Genomic DNA, 22809 nt, shown 5'->3' on the forward strand with positions numbered 1-22809 from the left:
CTCTAACTTCTTTACTCCCCCACCCACAAGTAAATTTGTTCTGAAACTTCCTGCTTTACTTATTCTACTATTTATTTGCATGCCTAATCTCCCGTCTTCCATTAAAGACCTACAAAATATTTATTAACTTGCTCCAAATTTTTGTTATTTAGTTTAATCTTTCTTGTCTTTCCCAACTTCCATAAGTTGTGTGTTAATCAATTTTCATACAAAATTTTCCACAACCTTTACTTTAACCAGAGATTCTATTCTTGAAGATCTTATGTGATGCATTTAATAGAACAGTATCATCTGCAAATGACAATGGCCCAATTTTCACATCTGATTTTTATGCAAAGTTAGAATCATTAGATAAAATTCAACGTGGCAAAAGAAGCAAGTGGTAACTATGAAAAGAAATATATTTCTCGCATGGCGTAGTTAAAACAAAAATTCATCTTTTAGGTTATATATTTCCAAAGTGGGTGGCAAGTTCCAAAAGGGTGATTATTCCATATATATTGATTTTTTCACGTGCATTACATGCTTCATTTCTTCACAGCTGTGAGCTCTGGATACATTCTTTTTGAAAGCAAAACACTGACAGTCAATTTTGGACAGTGCTAGTTAAAATTGTGCTTAGTACTGCACATCTCCCTCCCACAATTGCACAGATCTGTTTAGCCTGAAACAAAGTGGCACACCCTCAAAATTTACCATGAACTGAATTATAAAGGCCAAAATGAGTACAGTAGGCAAATTATAGTTGACATGTTATTGCTGAAAAGTTTGGAAAGCATTGTTCTAGGTGGTGGTGGTAGAATATAATGATGCATCACTAAGTAAGGTAGTCTGTACTGCTCAGTGACGTGTTTTTCAGAAAACTGCTGGTTTTAAAGACCAGCACACGATATCAATTGTTTCAGCATAAAAAAAGTGCCAAGAAAACTTGAGACGAAAATTGCTTCTAGTGAGGAAACTGGGCAGAAATAAAACATTTGAAAGTATAAAAGTGGAGCACCTTTTGTCAATCATATAACACCCAAATAAAAACCGATGGAAAGAAACACAAATTTAAAAACTTGCTCAAGAAAACAGGCATCTTACTATCCATATTTTGACCATTAAGGTGGGAACCATGTTAGGATAATGCCAAAGCATTCTGAAGTAAGATTCAAACAAGAAACACTGCCACTAAATTCATGTATTCTGAATTTACCAGACTACATCAAATAAGAAAGTTCATAAATTGTCACAATCAAACAAAAGATGGCTCAGTACAAATGTTGAATAACTTGAACTCAAGATTAATTAAACTTACTAATTGGGTATGTTTCAACATGCCAAACCACACAAGAGGAGTGTTAAGATATAACCAGTAAAGCAACATCAAAAATGCAAATTAGCCAAGATGATGTGAAATAGGAATGACACTAATGACAACATTGGAAGACATCCAATATGTGGTCTTAACAGTCAAATGCAAAAAAAAAAAAAAAAAACACACATATCTGTATCAGAATTATCAATGGCAACAGGTCACACTGCACCAAGGTACAGCACAGGCTTAAAGATAACTCTATGCTAAGAAACTTCCAATTTACATTCTTATAACCCATTGCACAAGAGCCATTTATCGTGGAGTAGAGCACCTGACATGGGATGCTAAACAATGAAGTTTGTTTTGAGTTTAACGGGTCAAGATTAAACATAGTAATTTCCAATTTTCCAACATACAGCACTGCCAATTGATGGAAACATTCTCTCTCTGCATCTTTGAAAGTGAATCAGATTCTCAACATCAACACGAAATCTCATGAGAGTCGGTTCTGAGGTAAAACTGCTGATCACTTCCCCATAGGGTGCAGCATCTCGTTGACAAATTTCTGGGAAGCAAAGATATCTAGAGAATACACTGATTTGCCAGATCCCCAGTCCTGAGCACATAGAACATGCCCGGGATGCTTTGCAGAGATGAAATACAAATTGCCCACCCAACCCCCAAGAATTGCAAAGAGCTAAGATCTTCCCAAAAACATAAACGATGCACTCTTACTATTGAGGCATACAAGTGTATTTACGGCGCCTCCGTAGCCAGGAGCAGCAGTGCATAGCACACGCTTCTTGATTAGACTGTGGTTTGAGCCCATGACCACCAAATACGGAGGATGCGGAAAGGTCAGGGAATGAGCACTGCATATCCCCGGAGCAATATGGCCTTAGTTGCTAATGCTCCTAAAAACCAAATAACAAACAAGTGTATTTACAAGCAATAATGTTCTTATGCTACTGTAATAACTATGGATTCAAACAAGATTGTGTCTCTTCAACTATGCTGGTCTCATATACCTTTAATCCCTGTTGACTATTACAAAATGGAAAACCAGATAAAACTTAACAATTCAACTTTCGGCAAAAAGAAAGATAAATGTGGAAATGTTTCACGAACAAGTAGAATTTTTAAGACACATTTTCTACAAAACATGTCCTGACAGTGCTATCTGATGACAAACTAGTTCTCCAAATACAATTATATTTAGGCTATTAAAGTTAATATTTAATTTACCATGCTTCCCCACTGTGTACTTCAGTGCCTAGCAACCAGCACACTCTCAACCACTAAATGCTATGGAAGTACAACAGAAAGCCTGATGGCTTTAAAAATAATTTCTTAATTTACCGATCTCATCCTGTAGTTATATTTAGCTGTATTAGCATACTCATAGCATTCTGAAAGTTGTTGTTGTTGTTATGGGAGTTTAATGGCGCATAAGCTACTATGGCTATAATGCACCTTCTGAAAGTTATACATTTCTAAACACAAACAATAAAAGTGATACTCTCCCTGGGCTGCACTTATTTTAAAAAAAATACTAAACACACAGGATGGCAACTCCTTAATCCTTTGTGGCTGTCACAGGGTATAAACAAAGTGCTGATCAAACTGGAAGTCTAGAAATGCAAGCCAAAATATCCCCCATCAATAACAGGTAAATGTCACAAGTTAATGGTAAGCAATATTTTTTTAAAAAATCAAGACCCCCACAATGCTTATAATTAGAATTTTTCTGTAATCAGAATTTAATGCCTGTAATCACTTACTGGAAGCATGTAATGGAGAATGCACATGCACCTTCCCCCGTGTACATTTCTCCACTGTGAGCTTCTAATAAAATAATTTACATTCATGCTCAGTAGGGCCACCAGAGTAGGTGACAACTTCACTAACTATTTTATTTCAATCAATCCACATTTCAAGTCAGCAATGGGCCATGCATTTCTTACAAAAACTGGTTCCTATATTCCAAAATATGCACAGTATGGCAAATTGAGAAGTGAAGGGTACCAACCGTGAAGCACCAACTATGAAGACTGGTAAAAATAAGCAAACACAGCATTCCACTTTCTCTGCAAATGAGTTGTGCCGTGACTTGCAAAAGAGCTTACCAGCGAGCAATCACAACTAGTTACCCTTTTTTTGCTTGCTTTGCACTTTGCAAAAAGTGTTAGACAAAATGCAATTTTCTTCTTTCTTTTTTTTAAAATAGAAATCTGCAGGTTTTGTTTAATTCCCAAAATTAACCACAAACCATGGGAAATTCCAAAACTAGTAACCTACATACCTCATGGAAAAGAAATTAATCCTCAAGCAAGCTGCATGTTTTCAAAAATAGCTTTAAAAGCAAATAATTTGGAATTAACCATTTACAAGTGAATAAATAACACGAAACCAGCAAACAATGGCGTTGGATACATTGATATTCTCCATGCCTAATGGTGGTACTGAATACTACCATCTAAAATAAAAATAAAACATAACATGACCTGACATTCATGTCATGTTTCATTAAACAAGCAGTTTTTTTTTTTCACCCATGCGAAAAGCAAAACTGCTGCTGTTGGTTGAAGGAATATTCCCACTTGGACACTGAAAGTAAGCAACAGAGAAATTTATGGCTTGGCATGGTGCATTGAATTTAAAGGATGTCAGACCTTTTTTCTTGAAAATTTCCCTCAATGGATTGGCTGAAGAGGAGTAGTGGAATAGGCTCCAAGGTTGTTAAATTTAAATCTCATGGATTTTCGGTACACGGAGGTACTTCAAGCTGAAAGTATATTTTATAAAAAAAAAAAAAAAAAACCACAACCTTGCATTTATCAATGCTAACATGAGACAGAAAATATTCAGAGAAACATGCTATATTGTTTGTCAAAAGGTTTTGAAATGGGTGGCAACGAACAACTTCAATAGATATTGTATACATGTAATGGCACTCTGTTGTCAAGCCAGGATTGTTTTTACAATCACATGAAATAAAATTCAGAAAAAACAAACAGCAAGATTGTGGATATTTGAATTAAAGAATGAATATTTGAAAATTAACACCGAAAAGAATATTTAAAACTAAATGTTCATATTAGATGGTACTGGAGCAAATACAGCTAACTGACAAAAAGAACCGCAATTATGCATGAAAATATTAAGTACCACTTTTACACCATTAAATGCTAAAGCTAGATGTTTGGTAACAAAAGTTCACTGGAAAACAATCATGCAATTGTGGTTATCTAAATTCTGCTTTGCACTACTTAAAACCAAGATGGGGAAAACTCTTCACTGTTCCTTGTCATTATAAACAATATCTTATCAAAAATATGAAAAGTTACTAAGAGAGGATAAGCCTCCTAGAAGTGGATTGTATACATCGTTATACTAAATTATCATATAAACTAAAACAAGTTGGTATTACAAGGAAGGATAAATGAGCAGTCTTCATTCTACTTAACAAAAGCAACTGCCCCCACCCATCTCCAGTTTTCATTAATGATATCTGATTAATTACTTGCCATATTTTAACTGGTAAAATATCCTGGTTCTTGTGCCCGACATCCAAAATATCAGAGACAAGAACCAAGAGAAACATAATCTTAGGGAGTGACAGAATGCTAGACTACATTTTACCTTCAGGCAATGCTATAGATCAGGGGATCCAACCTTTTCTGGCCAGGGACAAAAACAGATTAAAGTTTGAGGGATTCACAGGTTCTCATGGGCAGTAGCTCATGGAGTGCAAGAACAGTTCTTTACTACTAATTATGCATTTTTCAGAATAAGATTTAATTTCTGTTGACAAACATTTATATTTACAGTTTAATAATTAAATACAAAAATCCAATACTATTAGATTTTTGTAATTACACGACTGTAATCATATTGCTAAAATGTGTATAAAACTTGGAAATGTCTATGTGGGTTGGACATCCCTTGTAGATCATTTTGATAAAAGTTCAAAATAGAATTGGATGGTAACTTTGGAGATGGTTTTTTTTTTTTTTTTCTTTTCTCTTTGTTACATGCAAGAAAAATTCCACCCTCCTCATCATTTAGCCATTAAAAATGCTAATAACATTGTGTTATAAGATTCTTTCTACCTAGATCAATGTAAAAGCCAAGCCATATAACTCAATATATTCAGAACTACTATCTGAAATAATGCTATCATTGGCATAAAGTGGTATTATAATTGTCTGCAAAATTCAAATATTCCATTTACAACCTCTATCCAGGAGGGCATATATTTTATGATGTACTTATCTAGAAAAATTGTCAAAATATATGCATCATAAAAATTAATAAACATACACTAAGTTCTATTTCATAAAAATATAATTTCTAACGTAAAACTGTATATATTTTGAATACAAAATCTATAATAGGTAAAAGCCCTTCAAAAAGACTTAAAATTAGGACTTACATACTATGCTAGCTTTATTATTGTATTTTTATTTCTTGAATTTCTGCAATACTTAAGAGCCATAAGGCCCACTATTAAAAATAAATGCCTAATTTCCAAATCCCTCACTAGACATGCATAAACCATCAGCTAAATGAAGACTTACTGTAAGGTCCAGGAGCACCCCCAGGTCCGAATCTGGGAGGTTCCTGTAGGAGGGCTGGACGATCACTAGGCCCCTTCCCTTAAAATAAAGTACATTTAAATGTAAAACATATAATAAATACTATTCATTTTATTAAATAATTGCTATTGATTTAATGCTTACTCAGTGTATTTATAGATCACAGAAGATTAGATAAACAATACAAAATCATAAAAAAAATACACAAAAAGATTTTACTTTTCGAAATATTTTTGAAGCAGTGATCTTGTTTTATTATATATATATATATATTGCAACTTATATCAACAATTGTAAATTTTGGCTTGCGATAAAAACTATCTTAATACAGTGGGACGTGTATGATAAACACAGGATTTAGAAATTCAATTTCGACCCCTTCATTTTGATTCAGAACTACTATCTGAATTATTCCCTTCCTATTTACACTGGTAATCTCCAAACATCTCACGATGTTATAAGACACCATTAACACAGTTTCCACTGTATTAGAATTGTAAAAGATGGCATGTTTTAATTTATTATTGTAATTCAAAAGTTTACAATTCTCACAGAGAAAAGACTGCTAAATAACTTTTGAATAAATACAGAAACTTATACTAAAACTTAAATATACTATGCAAAAATAGTAAGGATTAGGCAAAAATTCCAGTTTGCCATTGGATTATATGCCAATTTGCTTCTAACAGAAGAAATAACATCCAAATCAGATTATCTGCAGTCTTTAAATTTATAATCTAGTTCTATTTCCCTAATTTTTTGCATAGCATATGAATGCATGCATGCATATAAAATGCACACATACATATTTTAAAAGATATATAAAAGCATTTACTTTAAAAAGGTTAAATTGGATAAAAAAGCACTCTTAAAAATTTAACTTTTAGTTTCAAAAAATAAAAACTGCAGTAAGTAATTGACATTTCATAGCCTGTCTCCTGTCCACAACTTCATATAAAAAAAAAAAAAAAAAAAAAATTAATAAATAAATAAAGCAACAAACCTAACTTAACACCTAATATAGTCCACTGCCAGCCGACAGTCCTTCCAAAGTTCATAAGATAAGTAAATGTTGATATTTTCATCCAACTCATACTTTTTTGCATAATTAAACTCACTCGGTGGATGGAGAAAAATCCACCTCCAAGACACTCCATGAGATGCACTGGGCACACTTAGGCAGGTGCTATGGGAAGTAAACAGCTTGATGGTTCCAACAGCCTGCAGCCCTTCATCCTGCCTAAATATAAGGATAGTGCATTAGACCACATTCTACTACTTTTTGTTTTGTCTGCTCCTACATGTGTGTACATGGGCTAGCATCTGTGGTGGTGATGGTTGCTTGTGAACTAAGCTTTCTGCATGCTTGTACCAAATCTTCTGTCTTTCATTGTCATTAATTCATGAAAAGTTGTGTCCATGGATTTACAACAGGTGTACTGTTTCACAGGTTCACTTGTATACCTTGTGTTTATTTAGTTTTTCTCCTCATGTTAATTTCTTCTTGTTTTCGTGGTGAGTGGAGTAGCAAAATATGTCACAGTGGGATTTGATTAAAATACAAGATTAACTTTGCATGGAGAAGCTTTCTCTCTTTCTCTTTTTATTATTATTATTTTTTTTTTATATAAAATGTACTGTATATGGAAGCTTTTCACACACTGATATTGGATAATATATTGGAGTGGATTTTGTTGTGATCATGTAGTCTTCTCCATGTCCCAACTGTGGTTATTTGATATTTTAAATATTGACACTTTGGCTTTTCAAAACCTTTCTGGATAAGGCAAATTTCATTGATTATATAAGAAAAATGTAAGAACCACAACAGAAGAATCATGTCCATAACAAAATAATTAGTGATGTCTAAATTACAAAAAAGAAACAAAGTAAACAGTAAAACATAATAAATAAAATACACCCACACACACCAAAAACGCTGTCAAAAACTGCTGAGTAAGCATGCTTAGTATCTAGAATTTTAAAACCTAAAAAATTGAATCACTACAGACACTGCTGTTAATAAAATCATGCAACACCAAAATAAAATACTTTTAAGCATTAAAAGTTCACCTAATATGAAATAACTAGAATGAAAATTGAGAATGCAAATGGAAGAGTAAAATTCCACGCCAAAATTCACATTGTTACTTCACAAAATATGACAGGGGTATGCCAGAACAACCCCTTTCAGTTCTAGCTGAAAGATTAATGAAACTAAGCTAAGAAAATTTTGATGCTTGGTTTTCATTGTTCCAGTTATCCTGTTCTTATTTACATCATACATTACACCTTTATTTATCTATTTTTTGAAGCATCAGGATACAATATGGAAATTTAGAAAAACCAGGGACACACAACTGAACATACCACAGGACTACAACTGATGCAAGTATGTATATGCTCTAATATGTTCAAATTAGAGCATATTACCCATCCCACAAAAACACTTCAAAGATTAGATAGCCAACATTAACAAAAATGGATACTTCTAAGGATATATATTTGAGTGGATACTATTGAAAAACTGTCAAGATTTCCTGCTGAAAATTATACAAAGAATGGACAGGAGCAGACTGTTTCTCAGATAAAATGCTTATATTTTCCTTCTGTCAAAGAATGTAATTTACAAATTAAAGAATCTTTCTTCAGCAATGAACAGCAATTCTCTAGGGATGAAGGTAATGCATACAAAGCCCCAATACAAAACTAGTTACTTTGGGAGATATGGCTTGAGAATCATGCAGTCAACATATATCCCAAGAAAATGTTACTACTTTCTGACATGATTTGCACAAATAGAAATTTCCGTGTTGGAACTTGTTGCACACTAAAACCCCAAATATGCAACTACCAATGTATATAATTGTTGACTTAACCCACAAAACATCTTATTCAGATTTAATGCAGTGCAGGGGTGAAGAGTATTGGTAAAACATGAACAGTTAGCAATGAAATCTACACAGAAATATCAGTAAAACAAGGTTAATAGATGAAATATAAACTTTAATAAGCAATGATGTGTTTCTCAGAAATTCCTCAATCCTTGCTGGCAATGAATGGTAGTGATTCTGACCAGTGAATGGATATTTAGACCAGTACAGATGGTCTGAATATCTATTCAGATGCTCTGTTGACAGGTTTTGAAATGAGCAAAAATTTTATTACAGCAAATTCTCATCAGTGCAGAGCACCAACTCTTTTGGTCTTTAGGGAAATGTATGACAATGAATGTTTTTCCAGCAAGATACTCTTACACAATATCATCATGATACACTAGCATTTTGGTTCACCAAACCAAACACTTGTGGGTTTGTTAGCACGATGAAATATGGCTCATACATCCAAAACTAGTAATTGATAACTGAGAAACACAAATAGTAGATTTCTGAATCATTTTCATTCAAGTGTGATCTGCATATTTGGTTGCAACATACTGTACATAAATGCTAATGCCGATAAAATAGATGCACACTGGAGCCTCTAGTAAGCTTTAAAATGCAACAAGTCCTAACAGAGTGGAGTAATGGTTTTCTGGGATACATTGTATATAACAGACATCAATAGGTTCCTTGACCCCAACTATCATGAGCTTAACCTATTATCATTAACTATAAAATCAATTTACTTCATGAATTAAAATAATTAGGGGAAGGATAATATAAACTCGGTATTAAATACTTAAAAAAAATAAATAAGTACGTCACCCAAGTTTATCAAAAACAATGGTAACTGTAGCACCAATTATTGGCAATGTCCATGACTGATGTTCAGCATTCCAGTGATTTTGAATAATGCTTATAAAAACAAGTTGCCAGTACATACACACACAAAATAATATAGCATATTGAATAACATATCCTGCTTTATTTTTCCACCCTTCAACAGTTACCTTTCCCGCATCTCACTTTCCTTTCTTTTTCATACACATATGTATTTTAAAAAAGTGTTCACTTAAATATCGCACGACCACAAGTAAGAAGTGCCCACCATTTTTTAAAGACCTATTAAAAATATGTACTCACTGATCATTTACTATTTATTTAATACAGTTTTCAGCCATTATATCTTATAACTGTCTTCTTATATAACACGAAAATAACTCTCATTTAAATATCAATCACATCCACTTGTGGCATTATGTTTATTTTTGTTTCTCTATAAAGACTTTATACACACGTGAGTCTGAGATTTGTACCAAAAGTAAATGCCCACTTGTTTATAATTTCTAAAATATAAGCACCCGGTTCAAATTTTCAACATTTGTTAAAAACTGCCAATCACTTGCACCTCAACTTTCAAAAGTCACTATAATGCTTAATAAATTTTCCCCACTGTCCAAACCCAATACCGAAATCCAGCCTGATAAAATAATTTCACCATACTGCTAGGCTTTCATCCTTTTCAAATCGATTATTCTCTGAAGTGATAACAAATATATTTAGTGCACACTGCACCTGTATCACAACTGCCATTAAAGTAATTTGCTGACCAGCAAGAAACATGTTATCAGGGGTTCCACATATCACTGTACTCATCAGCTTTCTGTTTGCTCCCGATTCTTGTTTCCTACTGCTTAAATTTATTCATCTTTGGAGGCAATTATGATGGTAACATGTCTCTGCCATTCCCAAGTTGGCATATTATGGATGTCAATAACAGGGCATTCAACCTTCAGTAGAAATGAAACTGTTTTAGCTTAAGTGCCACAGACTGGAGGGTTTGGATTACTTTTCAACCAGGCAAGTTAAAAAAAAAAAAAAAAAAAAACCCACCCTGAACAGGGATTTGTCTTTAGGGGAAACTTAGTTGTACAAATGGAATAATATGAAGTAGCACACCTATTCTGTAATTTATTTTCACACTCAAATCAATATTAAATTTAGAAAAATTGACTATTACTGGTTTCTTCTTCAACAGTGTACTGCAGTCTTTTGTCAACATCTGCTAAGAACACATTGTTAGCACGATGAAATATGGCTCATACATCCAAAACTAGTAATTGATAACTGAGAAACACAAATAGTAGATTTCTGAATCATTTTCATTCAAGCGTGATCTGCATATTTGGATTTTCCAATAAAATTTAAACAGAAGATGGACAGTTGGCAAAATTTCTAATATGTGCAACACTACCAGATGTCCACTGGGATGCTATAAATTTGTCAATAAAATTTAACTTTCTAAGTAAAATAATTAACTACTAAAAGAATGTTCAGTATTTTAATTATATCCCTCACTGATAAGCTGGTATAGGCAACCTATAAAACAATGATAGCCTACTATAATTTTTTTTATAGGTTTTCTATTGTTGAGTGTTTTTTGTGGATGAACATATACCCTATAATTTTAAGGGAGATTGCAAGTGAGTGCACTGAACCATTGAGGCTAATTATGAGAGCACCACTGGACTCAGCAGAGATTCTGCTGGATTAGAAAAGTGCCAATGTATCTCCAATATATAAGGGTAGTTTCTAAGAGTGTAGTGGGAAATTACTGACCTAGCCCAACTTCAGTAATAGTGAAAATCATGGAGGCAATGATCAAGGGTGGAATTCTGAAGGATATGCAGCATGGTTTTTTAAAGGGAAAATCATGTTTAAAAAATCTGGTTAGCTATTTTGACAGGGCCACTTGTGAGCTGGATTTCGGGAATAATTTTAACATTGTTTATTTGGATTTCAGCAAAGCATTTGACTCAGTCCTACATGAGCGGTTACTTTATAAGCTGGAATAGGTTGGAATGAGAGGGAAAATCCTTAGATGGCTAGCTGGATGGCCTCAGGGCAGGAGGCAGAGGGTTGTGATCAATGGTTACTCCTCAAGATTGGGTTAATGTAAGTAATGGGGTTCCCCAAGGATCAGTATTGGAACCACTGTTGCTTTTGATTTTCTCAAATGACACTGATGAAGGGATAGAGGGCATTTGATGTCAATTTGCAGATGTAAAGATTGGTAGAGTAGTTGATGATCACTGCCAAGCAGAGCTTCTTCAGTGTGACCTAGATAGACTTCAGTAAAGCGGCAGCTATGCTTTAATCCAGCAATGTGGAAGGTCTTACACTGGAAAACAGTAACCCCAAAATAACTTATACATTTGGTGGAGTTGAACTAAAGTCAGTAGTGGAAGAAAGGGACTTGGGAGTTACAATACGGTCAGACATTAAGTTCTCCAAGCACTGCAGACAGGTTGCAAAGGAAGGCCCATGGTGTCCTATTGATGATTTATCGAACAATTGCTAGTAGAGATCGCACCTAAAGACATTGAGCTTTTTGAAAGGGTTCAGAGATGGGTAACTTGCCTGGTGAGATCGGCAAAAGGGCACCCATAAGGAAAGACTTCGAATATGTGGGTTGCACAGCTTGGAAACTAGGCACCTTAAAGGCGTTTAAGGCTCTGAGAGGCAACAGTAAAACGAATGAGGATGAAATTTCCATGGTTATAAATGCTTCTAGAACTAGAGGCCACAAATTCAAGTTACAGAGAGAGATGTTTAGACTGGAATGCAGGAAGTTTTATTTTCGCCAGCAAGTTATAAATTACTGGAATAAGTTACCTATATGGGTGGTAGAGGCAGTTTGGGGAAATTCAAAGGTCAGCTGGATAGTTACATATGGGAGGAAGGAAATGAATAGGTTGTCTATTTCCTTTTCTCTTATTACTATTATATTGTAGTTAATTTAAATTTTTTTTTTTTTTTTGGCTGGCACAGCATAAGCCATAGGCTTCCTTGCATAATATGGCCATTACTAATACTTGTACATAATGGTTTAGTATTAAATAAAAGCAGTCTGCTTAGGTCAAATGCAAGCCTTTGACCTAAGAATAGAGCTGTTCATTATTTCTTATCAGATTGGCCTAATGGTTTTAAGATTTGTACAATGTACTTAGCTTAACAACAACCCAATATTCTGAAGGTTGCTTATATAACTGTTGTTTCTCATTTCTTCAATACAGTAGGGCCCCAACATCCAATGGTAATTTGTTCCACACCCTTGACAGGTGATCCCCAATAACACAAAATACGTATTTCTTACTTTTTTATACTTGAATTTTACATTAAAAGTTCATGTTTTATAAAGATGATTTAATAAATAGCTATAAATCATAAAAAAATAATAAATAATAATAATAATAAAAAAATAATATAAATTAGCATTCACCACAGACTCGAAGTGCAGGGCTGATGAAGTCAATGGTGGCACAGTGATGGGGTAAGTGGATCAGGTTTCGTGTATCTTTTCAGTCTTGTCCTTTGCTGCTACTAGAAAAGAAACTGTCCAAAGTGGATTGTTTTTGATGTTTTTGCAGCTTCCTGATGTAAGAAATAATCAGTCTTTCATTTTACACATCAGAAGTTCAGTGCTTTGAATTGGGGTGTGTTTTTTAACTTCTCTTAAACACTTCCAACAAGAAGTCTTCAAATCTTCAGCTGGCACTTTTGTGTCTTCCTCTCCTCCTCTGTCGCTCCATAACTTTCTTCAATTCTTTTATTTCCTGTTGTTAGCTCACGCCCACAAGAATCAAGAGTGATTGATTTCATTTGTCAAAGCACAATCATCTTCAAATCCAAAGTTATGGATAATTAAAGGCCACATGTTTTTCCAGGCTGAATTTGAGCATCCGGTGGAACATCATTCCTAAAGCTTCACCAGAGGTGAAAGTGCTGCAGCAAAGCAACTTGTAAACACTTGCTGGTCCAGTGGTTGAAGAAGAGGAATGGTGTTGGGTGGCAAAACACTCCCAGCACGCCTTTGATTTTTTGTTGTTTAACCACTTTTGGGATGTTACAGTGATACACTAACAAAGGCTAGTGTATCACTAGTGTATCAAAGGTTTAAAATCTCCAGAAGCATTGGCACCCAACAGGAGAGTGAGCCCATTCATTCATAGGATTATGCCCAGGTAAACTAGTCCCATCCTTAGTGACACATTCACCCGGGCTTCCAGAAGAGGCTAGTTTTGTCAACATTAAAAACTTCCTGGGGAAGATAATACTCCTAACCAACAAGCTCTTGGAATTCAATTTTAAAGGACTCAGCTGCTTCTTTATAAGCACTGAATGCCTCTCCTGCCTTACAGCACTCAATATCTGTCCAGTTTTTGAAGTGCTTGAACCAGCATTTGCTGGCTTTAAGTCCTCAAAACATATGGCACTGCCACTGGTTGGAGCTTTGAGTTCTAGGATATGTGTACAATATAGCAGTGTTTCTCAAAGGGTGTGCCGCGAAATTTTTCTTCTTTGGAAAATGTGCCACGAGAGTAAAAAGATTGAGAAACACTGCAATATAGTATGGTATAGAAACCCCCCCCCCATAGGGTCTTTGAAAATTATCAATAAATTTCACAAGCAAAATGCTCATACCAAAACAAACAAAAAGTCCATAAACCTTTGCTCCATCCCATGCAGGAGTACACCACATGCAAACATAACTAATGACAACACATTAGCCCAACAGCCAAGTTCAGTAAAGTTAGACGATTTTTTGTGCAAGCATGCTGCATATTTTTGGTGGATTTATTTAACACCATTGTTAAGAACAGAGAAGTACATACTATTAAAGAAATGGCTGACATACACAAAGCAATATGCAAGCAGCTTAATGACTACAAAGAGCACTTTCCTTTGTAGAAACAACCAATTAGGCCATTTTGACTGACTAATAGCTCTGGAAAACTGGTGTGATACATACAGCACAGAATGCATAATATCCAAACACCACAGGCACACCAAGAATGGAGGTATTGCATACCATCAAAGACTAATCTTCAACCTAATGCCGTGGTATGTGGAAAAAGTTCTCAGCACACTCAGAGCCAATCTTATGCTGCCACTTAATTCACCACACAACATGTGCATATCAGTCATCTCTTTGAAAGTACACTCATCCACTTCAATTTGATGGCAGATTTATGAGATACAAATGGCAAACAACTCCACGGCCTCACTGAATCAAACCCTGTCAGGCCAATGTGCTCTCACGTGGAAAATAATAAAACAAAAGTTCACCTCTTGCGCTGGGATGGGATTCAACCGATCAGAAGAGCTCTGAAGCACCTGATACATAAATATTGATTTTAACAAATCAATCTACAAGATCAAAATATAAAGTAAAATGCCAAAACTGCATGTTGAAAATATTTCTGATGGTCTAACTAAGCAAGCATTTCAAGCAGAGCCCAAACAACAGCATAATTCTGTGAACTGTTGATAAATAAGGCTTAGTATCCCATTTTGACACTTCACTTTCATAACTTTCTCTGAAAAGTTGGTCATGATTACAGTACCAGTTAGTTCTATAATACACCTGAAAGCAAACAATCAGCTAAAAAATCTACTGGAGGTTAAATTACAGATTATCAGATTCCACCACCACCCAAACAGGTGGAATTTCCACCAATGCTCAATAATCTGAAGAACTGAAACACCTGCATTAGTAATTAATTAACCAACCAGTATCCATGTGGTAGTGATTTTAACCACCAAATTTTACTTTCAAGCTTTATGTTCTAAAATTACCCCTCACCTAGCTATAACTCACAAATACCATTCTTCTCAGTTTATTTAAAACTGTATGAATTAAGTTTAAAAGTAAATTTCTTTTTACTTTATCATATTTCAGTTTTGAACCATTTTATATGCATCAATCTAAATATGGGGGGGGGGGTCTAATCACCAGTGATTCATCATGGCAATAGGCTCACAGATTGTCAAATGACTAGCAATCACCTGAGCCTTACTAATTTTTATTGGGTATATCAACACAGTTTAGTGTTTTCTTCACTGGATAAGTACTTTATTTGATATGGTTTGCATAGCACAGGCTAAAATTACAGGAAAAAAGCATCGGAACCCAAAGAAACTGTTTGTTTGTTTGTTATTTGGCTTTTAGGAGCATTAGCAACTAAGGCCATGTTACTCCGGGGAGATGTGGTGGTCATTCCATGACCTTTCCGCAGCCTCCATATTTGGTGGTCACGGGCTCGAACCCTGGTCTAATGAAGAAGCATGTGCTACGCACTGCTGCTTCTGCCCACCTGGCTACGGAGCAAAGAAACTATGGTATGACAGTGTAACTTTTCTAATTTTATCTAATGGAAATGCTTTTCTTTAATGTTGATTTTATTCATAAATGGAAATCTTGAGATTAGTTAAAATTTATCCATCGTAGGATAACAGGCTACCTCAATTACTAATGTTGAATTTGATAACATTCTTGCAGACATCAACCACACATTACTCATATCTTCTAAAAAGGACTATTTTAGTTTAGTTTTCAGCCCTTCTGTGGTTGCCATTTGAAACTCCAAACTCCCTCCTTTTAAGTGACCCAAACCTTCCCATGCTTGTAACATCATTTCCTTCCTTGTGTTCAAATTTCACCTTATCCAAATTTAATGTGGTGATTACATTGCTATGTTTTAGTTATGTTGAGCAATTTAGCATGTTTTACACACCCTTTAGCTTTTCTCATTTCCATGGTGACAACACCACACGGATGCTGATAATTGGTGGCTTTGCTCTGTACTTGACTTGACAACATCCATAAGAATTTCGAAATGTTGTCAAATCGGCCTGTAAATGGTTGAGTTATTGGGATGCTTTCTGTAAAGTTTTCTTTCCAGATTATTTCAATAAACTCTATCATTTTTTACCTTTAAAATTTATGGAGTATAGTGTCCTTTATAATCTTTTACTAGAATTAGTTAATTCCCATGTCTCTCTCTCTCTCAAGAAATTATATTCATACTTTGTAATTATGGGACAACCCATACTATTTTAAGTTCGTAATATGAAATATTCAATTCTCAATAAAGCTGCTGTTGTTGAATATTTATATTTCAGTTCTTCGTAGCTTTAAGTGCTTTGATGGTTAGAACTGTTTATTTATTGGCTGCATAGTATGGGAGCTATTGAAACACTGAATTAGTCCTCCACGTGGCATCGGCAGCGCAATTCTTCTTCCATTCTTTCCCACCCCAGGTTCTTATACAAAATTTTATTATATAATATCGGTGTAAATACACCATAGTTCACCCTTAAGTTTATGGGTAAACTATGGTGTATTTACACAGATATTATATAGTTAATTGCTACCCATAACATATGCCTTGTGCATTTAGTCTTCATCAAAATTTTATCTATCTGTGTTTGAATACACATGCACTTTAATCTGAAAACTTGAAATGATTCTTCAACAAAATTAGGAAATGTATATGGTGCAATACATTTCAGGTGCATTAATTTTTTTTTAAAAATTAATTGAATATTTTTTCACTTTCCGTGATGACTAAAGTGAGAAGTCAATGAAAATTATCTTGATTGATTAACTAATTATATCACTTACTGCTGTTGCTTAGCTTTTATGACTGTCAGTGTTGTTACTCCTACCAATCTGACTGCTTTACAGTAGAGCAGTAACCCTTTATATATAAATCAAGAATTAGATCTTGATTTCAATATTTTCTCTATTTGCTTTTAAAGGTTTGTATGAATTTCATTTTTACTGATGACTTTTTCAAAGAATTAGTGGGCATTAAAATTAAAATACTTTATATTGCTTGATTTTAACGTTTTCTTTCTGTCCACTTCCACCTTTTTATGTAAAAATTTCCACTCTACATCAATAAACAGCACTGGACAACTAAATTGGTTACTGTTATTAATTACGCTACCATAATAAACGGCAAGCATAAACTTTACTGCACACCTCACAACATAATATTCACTCAACTTTAGAGCAATACTTTTCTCTTAGATTTTTAAAAAAATTGAAACACTTCACAATTTTCTCTGATTTAATAAAATGAACAAATAGCAACATGTAACTCAGAATGTAACGTGCGTGCAGTCAGTATTTTTATAATGTACTTATTTCATTCTGGATTTTAATAAAATTAAAATACAACACTTTCTTCCTGTTTCTGTTGTGATTTTTCTTTTCACAGTATCAAACAATATCCAGCACTTTAGCTACAATATACAGTATATGGATAAGCAATGTGATATGTATGAAAGAAAGAAATGCTGGATTTCTATTTATCCAATTGTAATGAAATTTGGGAGAGCCCAACAAATATTTTTAAGAGCCAAATAAAAAATTCCATGAAAATCTGTTCACTGGGAGTTGAGTGGATGATCAGACATGGCAAAAACAATAAGCACTTTGTGTATGTGCAATTGCATCTAAGAAAAGTAGTAAAAAATTTATTAAAATGTTTATATTTTAATGAGCAGGATTTAGCTGGCTAAGGAGAACTAAATGCAAGAAATCAAAATATTTTTTCTTATTTCTAAATGACATTAAAAACATGCTGAACATCCAGGCAATAACTGAAACTAGATATAAAATTCAACTTAGTTTACAATGCTCAGTTAAGATCATTTTAAAGAGTTACAAATCATAAACGAAATATTTTTATCTGAATAAATTCTAATTAAAATTATTTCAAGCAAATCTGGATCACCGTCCAAAAAATATTCACAATTCCATACCTTGCATATGATTAAAATTTCCAAGTATGATTCTCTAAAACAGGAGATAGGGAAACCTCTATGAAAATGCCGAACATTTTAAAATTTTATTTTTATTGATATACAAGCCTAACAATATCAGTTATGCATTTGCAAAGAGTTCTCCGACGTGCACTTGGGTGAGAGGTTCTCTACACCCCTGTTATAGAGAAATCATTCAAAAAATTTATAAACAGTTTTCATTAATATTACCTAGCTGAAAAACTTACACATTTGACATCTGGCATGCATAGCAGTTCAGAATTCAACCGACAAGTAACTTATTATGCACAAAATTCTGAAAATTTTACAATAAACCAAGTGAAATATGCAAGCTCTGCAAGAAATATATTATTTAAAAACAGTGTGTTAAAAATATGTGTATTTTAAACACTAAAAAAAAGTATTTCATCCGGCTTATTGCAAGTATCTGCTACTTACAACCAACCAAAAATCCCATACCTTTGGAAAGACAAAACATGTAGTCCACTGACACGTCTGTTGAATGGGTAGAATTTCAACTACATTCTGCTGTTGAATAATAGTTTCTCAATCAATGTGTAATGTCCAGAGAGTAACATGTTCAAGTCAATTAAAAATACACACATAGGGGAAGGAAAAATGAACAAGAAAACCTCACAACAAAAAGTAAACCAAAAACTAGACTAGGCACAAAAAAATGAACCTTGGATACTTGTGGATGAACAGAACATTCTACTCTGTGAGAAACTAAAATATAACATGTAAAGCTGCTGTTTCCCTTTTGTTTAGAATGAAATATAAATATATTGTTCCTGTTAATTTTTATATGTATCATATTCAAAATGACATGAATATCTGCCTGTCAATAATATAAACAGTGTTTATGTCATGCAGTAAACTGGTGAATTTATACTTTTATTTACTGTAACACACATGTTATCAAAGATCTCATAACAACTAATAACTTTGATATATGTAGTCTGTTCAAAAGGTATCTGGATTATGCTTGCTGTGCAAGGTTGAAACAACAAAGCTCCACTATGCAGTTAGCTGCTCACTTGCTTATGGCAGTCTTTCATTGCCTGCCAATAATGAAGTTGTTCTTCACATCTCATACTTAAAAATGTTAGTGTACTGAACAACATATGTATAACACTGTTTAGAATTGGAAACATCTCTTTGAAACATCTGACCTTAAAATAGTATGGGGGGGGGACTGCAATGGGCCATATACAAGTGTGGATAGCACTGTTGTTTCAAAGACGCTATAGAGACTGTCAAAAGTCATCAACAATTAGGACAGCCTTCAAACTCAACGAAGAAAGTTGTCTCAATTGCAAACTTTATACAAAATAACTGAAGATTTACTGTTTGTGAAACTGCTGAAATAAAAGTGGAATTCCAAAGCCTGGTTACTTCACCTTGATAATGCACCACAGCATTTGTTGCTATCAGTAACAACAAATGAGATGTCCAATCATGTTTTGGCCAAAAAACATAGAATTGCTGAAGTCCAGCAGTCCCCATATTCCTGACATGCAAATAATAAAGGGTAATACAATGGTTCAGTTTTCTGCAATTTTCAAAATTGGCTTTACAGAAATGCTTCCAAGAGTGGGAAATCATGGGAACTATAAGGAAGGAGACTTATTTCAGAGGGGATTATGTTGTTCACTCTATAAATATACTTATTGTCTTTATATAGTAGCAGTCCAGATACTTTTTGAATAGATCTCATAACTAGCATTAATATATACAATACAGATTTCAAATAAATTTTAAACAAAGTAAAACTGCAATAATTTTAATATAAAAATTTATATAAAGTTAAATTACTATTTTATTAAATTTTTACAATTTCAGATTATTTATTAGCTGAAAATTTATTTGACAGTTATATAATAAAATGCAGGATACTCATAAAGAAAAAAAAGCACTTTTTATCTGATGCTCAAAAGGAAACTGTGGTTTGCTGTTTTCTATTTACACTCTAAAGCTATAACAGGGATAATAACTTAAGCATTTTTTGAGCTGCTAAACAAAATAATCACCAAATAGACAAGCAGCAGACATCACACCAACTGTTGTCCATGGGACCATCATGGCTGTATCATATACATGGCGTACAGTAAGTCAGTCCCCACTTTATTTACTTCTTAATATCTGTACCAATTTTTATGGTTCTAACGAAATGAGATATTAGTGAGGTTTTATGTATAATTTCAGTCTTCCACATAGGGTCCCACTTTTTGGTATTTTCAGAGATGAACTGGCATGTTCCTAATTGTCACTTGGAATATATGTGGGGATGGCAATAAGAATAGTCATTCTTGGTGAGCAATTTATGGATACTATTGTCATCTGAACCACTTTTCTGGAAAATGTTTGTGCAGCCTTTCTGACAAGTGAAAACAAAGCCATTGGCCCCATTTTGCATCAAAGAATTTAGATGAACTGAAAGCAAGAATAATAGCTGTTTTTACTGCCATACCACAAATGTTGTAGGAAACAGATACTAGTCTGATTTAGAAAGTGTGCTAAAAATGTGGAAGCCTATGTAGAATACTGAACTGATACTGACACAAATCATCATTGAATGAGATATAGGTGGCATGTATAGTGGGGTGGGGGTAATAAATAAAAATAAAATAAACACAAATATTTCAAAAATTTACCAAGTACCCTGTAATACATTAAATATTAGAATTCAGATTTTATAGATGAGTTATTGAAAAAATTTGTGATTGCAAAACTATCATAAATGAGCATTTGCCATTAATTTAGAAATTGACATCTATTTGTCAAAAATAACAAGGACAGAAACACAGTGAAAATGACATGTCTAGACCTATATTGATCAACTTTACATTCTCTCATTATGGATGATCTGGATCAGTAGCGTAGCTACCCTTTTTCGGGCCCAGAGGCAAAGAACATGTTCGGGCCCCTACTTGATTAATGAAAATTGCAAAAACAGGAGACAGACAAAGACGCCCAGGCCCAGAGGCAATTGCCTTGCCCACTTACATGGTAGCTATGCCACCGATTTGGATACTTACGTATTTCTGCAAGCCTTGTGATTAAAAATATGCAATGCAAAGCACAGGCCAAATGAATACAAATCAGAAAAGGACATGTCAAAGAAAAAACAGGACAGAAGCACTGAATACAGCTTCATACATTTATACCCTTTAAAGGTATCTTCTACGTGTCTACCTCACTTATACATCATATGTATAATTCTTTTATGGACAAGAAAAACTTCATAAAATATAATTCGCGACAACATACACTTAAATATCAAACACCATCATTTATACCATGTCCATTATAGTTTATAATAAAAAGCAAACAATGAAAAGTGTTTTCCTTTTATTTATTTCCTTCATTCTAACAGTTTGCACTCTGCCATTTGGAAAACACTGCAGTATATCATTAAAAAAAATACTCTGTCAAGTTTCATTTTCTGTAAAAGAAAAATTAGTTCACATTAGGTAAGCATAACAATGATTCAGCAGTGGCTGAAATCTTCAGGAAACAAATCTAAAACCAGGTATATTTCACTCAACTTAAGATACTGTGCAGCAGAGTCTATTAAGTTTCAAAGCTTTTAAATGCTTATCTGAAGCAATTTTATTCACTTCAAGAAGAGAATGACTGTTGTTACGTACTGTTAAACTGAACTTAATGCAAATTCTACATGGAATAAATTCCTTGAGTTCTTTTTCTAACAGAGTAATTTTAATCACTACTGCTGCAGAAAAGCTCAAACCACATATTTCCCTTTAATCACCTTAACAAAAATGAAAATTCCACTGATTTTTGATAATTAAAGTTACAAGTCTGTCTCACTATATTTTTTGAGAGTAAAGAAAGAAGGCCTACAGGAAAAAAAAAAAAAAAAAAAAAAAATCTATTCTAGGATTTAAAAGGAACACTCACCAAGAGTTGGATTAGTATAATCATAACTTTCAGTGTCATTTTTATATACATTCAATCTTGTGGGCTATAAAATCAAGGAAATTTATTAATTATAAAAGGAGATGTGGCACAGCTAAAATATATATATATATATATATATATATATATATATAAAATCTACAGCAGAATATACAAAGCAAATTAGCAAAATGCTAGCAATATTGCTACAATACACTCTGGTGAGATTTGTTAAAATTCACACATACAATTTATTTGGAAACCAGTGCCTGAATTACATTTCTTACTGGAAACAATCAAAAATAACAAACACATAGTAACTTTCTAAGAGCCTATTTCAAGATTTTGCACTGGGTAATCCCCCAATTTCCATTTTCCTGGGTTACACTACAAATAAAACACAAATTTGTTCCATTTTACTTTTAATATTTTGTTATTTGTACATAGCAGGAACCAGTGTTTGTATTTTGAAAAG

At 33.7% G+C, this 22809-nt stretch overlaps 1 protein-coding gene across 4 annotated transcripts in view; it reads right to left on the reverse strand.

The window, feature by feature from the left end:
- The window catches only part of LOC150077026 (heterogeneous nuclear ribonucleoprotein L-like), a 127610-nt gene that overhangs the window by 47809 nt on the left and 56992 nt on the right, over window positions 1-22809 (reverse strand). For 2 of the 4 annotated variants that reach the window (XM_090386426.1, XM_090386425.1), the window contains exons 6-7: window positions 22338-22401; window positions 5881-5958 (exon numbers count right to left, since the gene is read on the reverse strand). In XM_090386426.1, the coding sequence (XP_090242552.1) occupies window positions 5881-5958; window positions 22338-22401 (142 nt within the window). The remainder of the gene's footprint in view (window positions 1-5880; window positions 5959-22337; window positions 22402-22809) is intronic. The other 2 variants (XM_090386429.1, XM_090386427.1) reach the window with 1 other exon arrangement.

Source organism: Mastigoproctus giganteus, chromosome 12 (genome assembly GCF_048544385.1).
Source record: "Mastigoproctus giganteus isolate SK-2022 chromosome 12, ASM4854438v1, whole genome shotgun sequence".
NCBI classification, from domain to species: Eukaryota; Metazoa; Arthropoda; class Arachnida; order Uropygi; family Thelyphonidae; genus Mastigoproctus; species Mastigoproctus giganteus.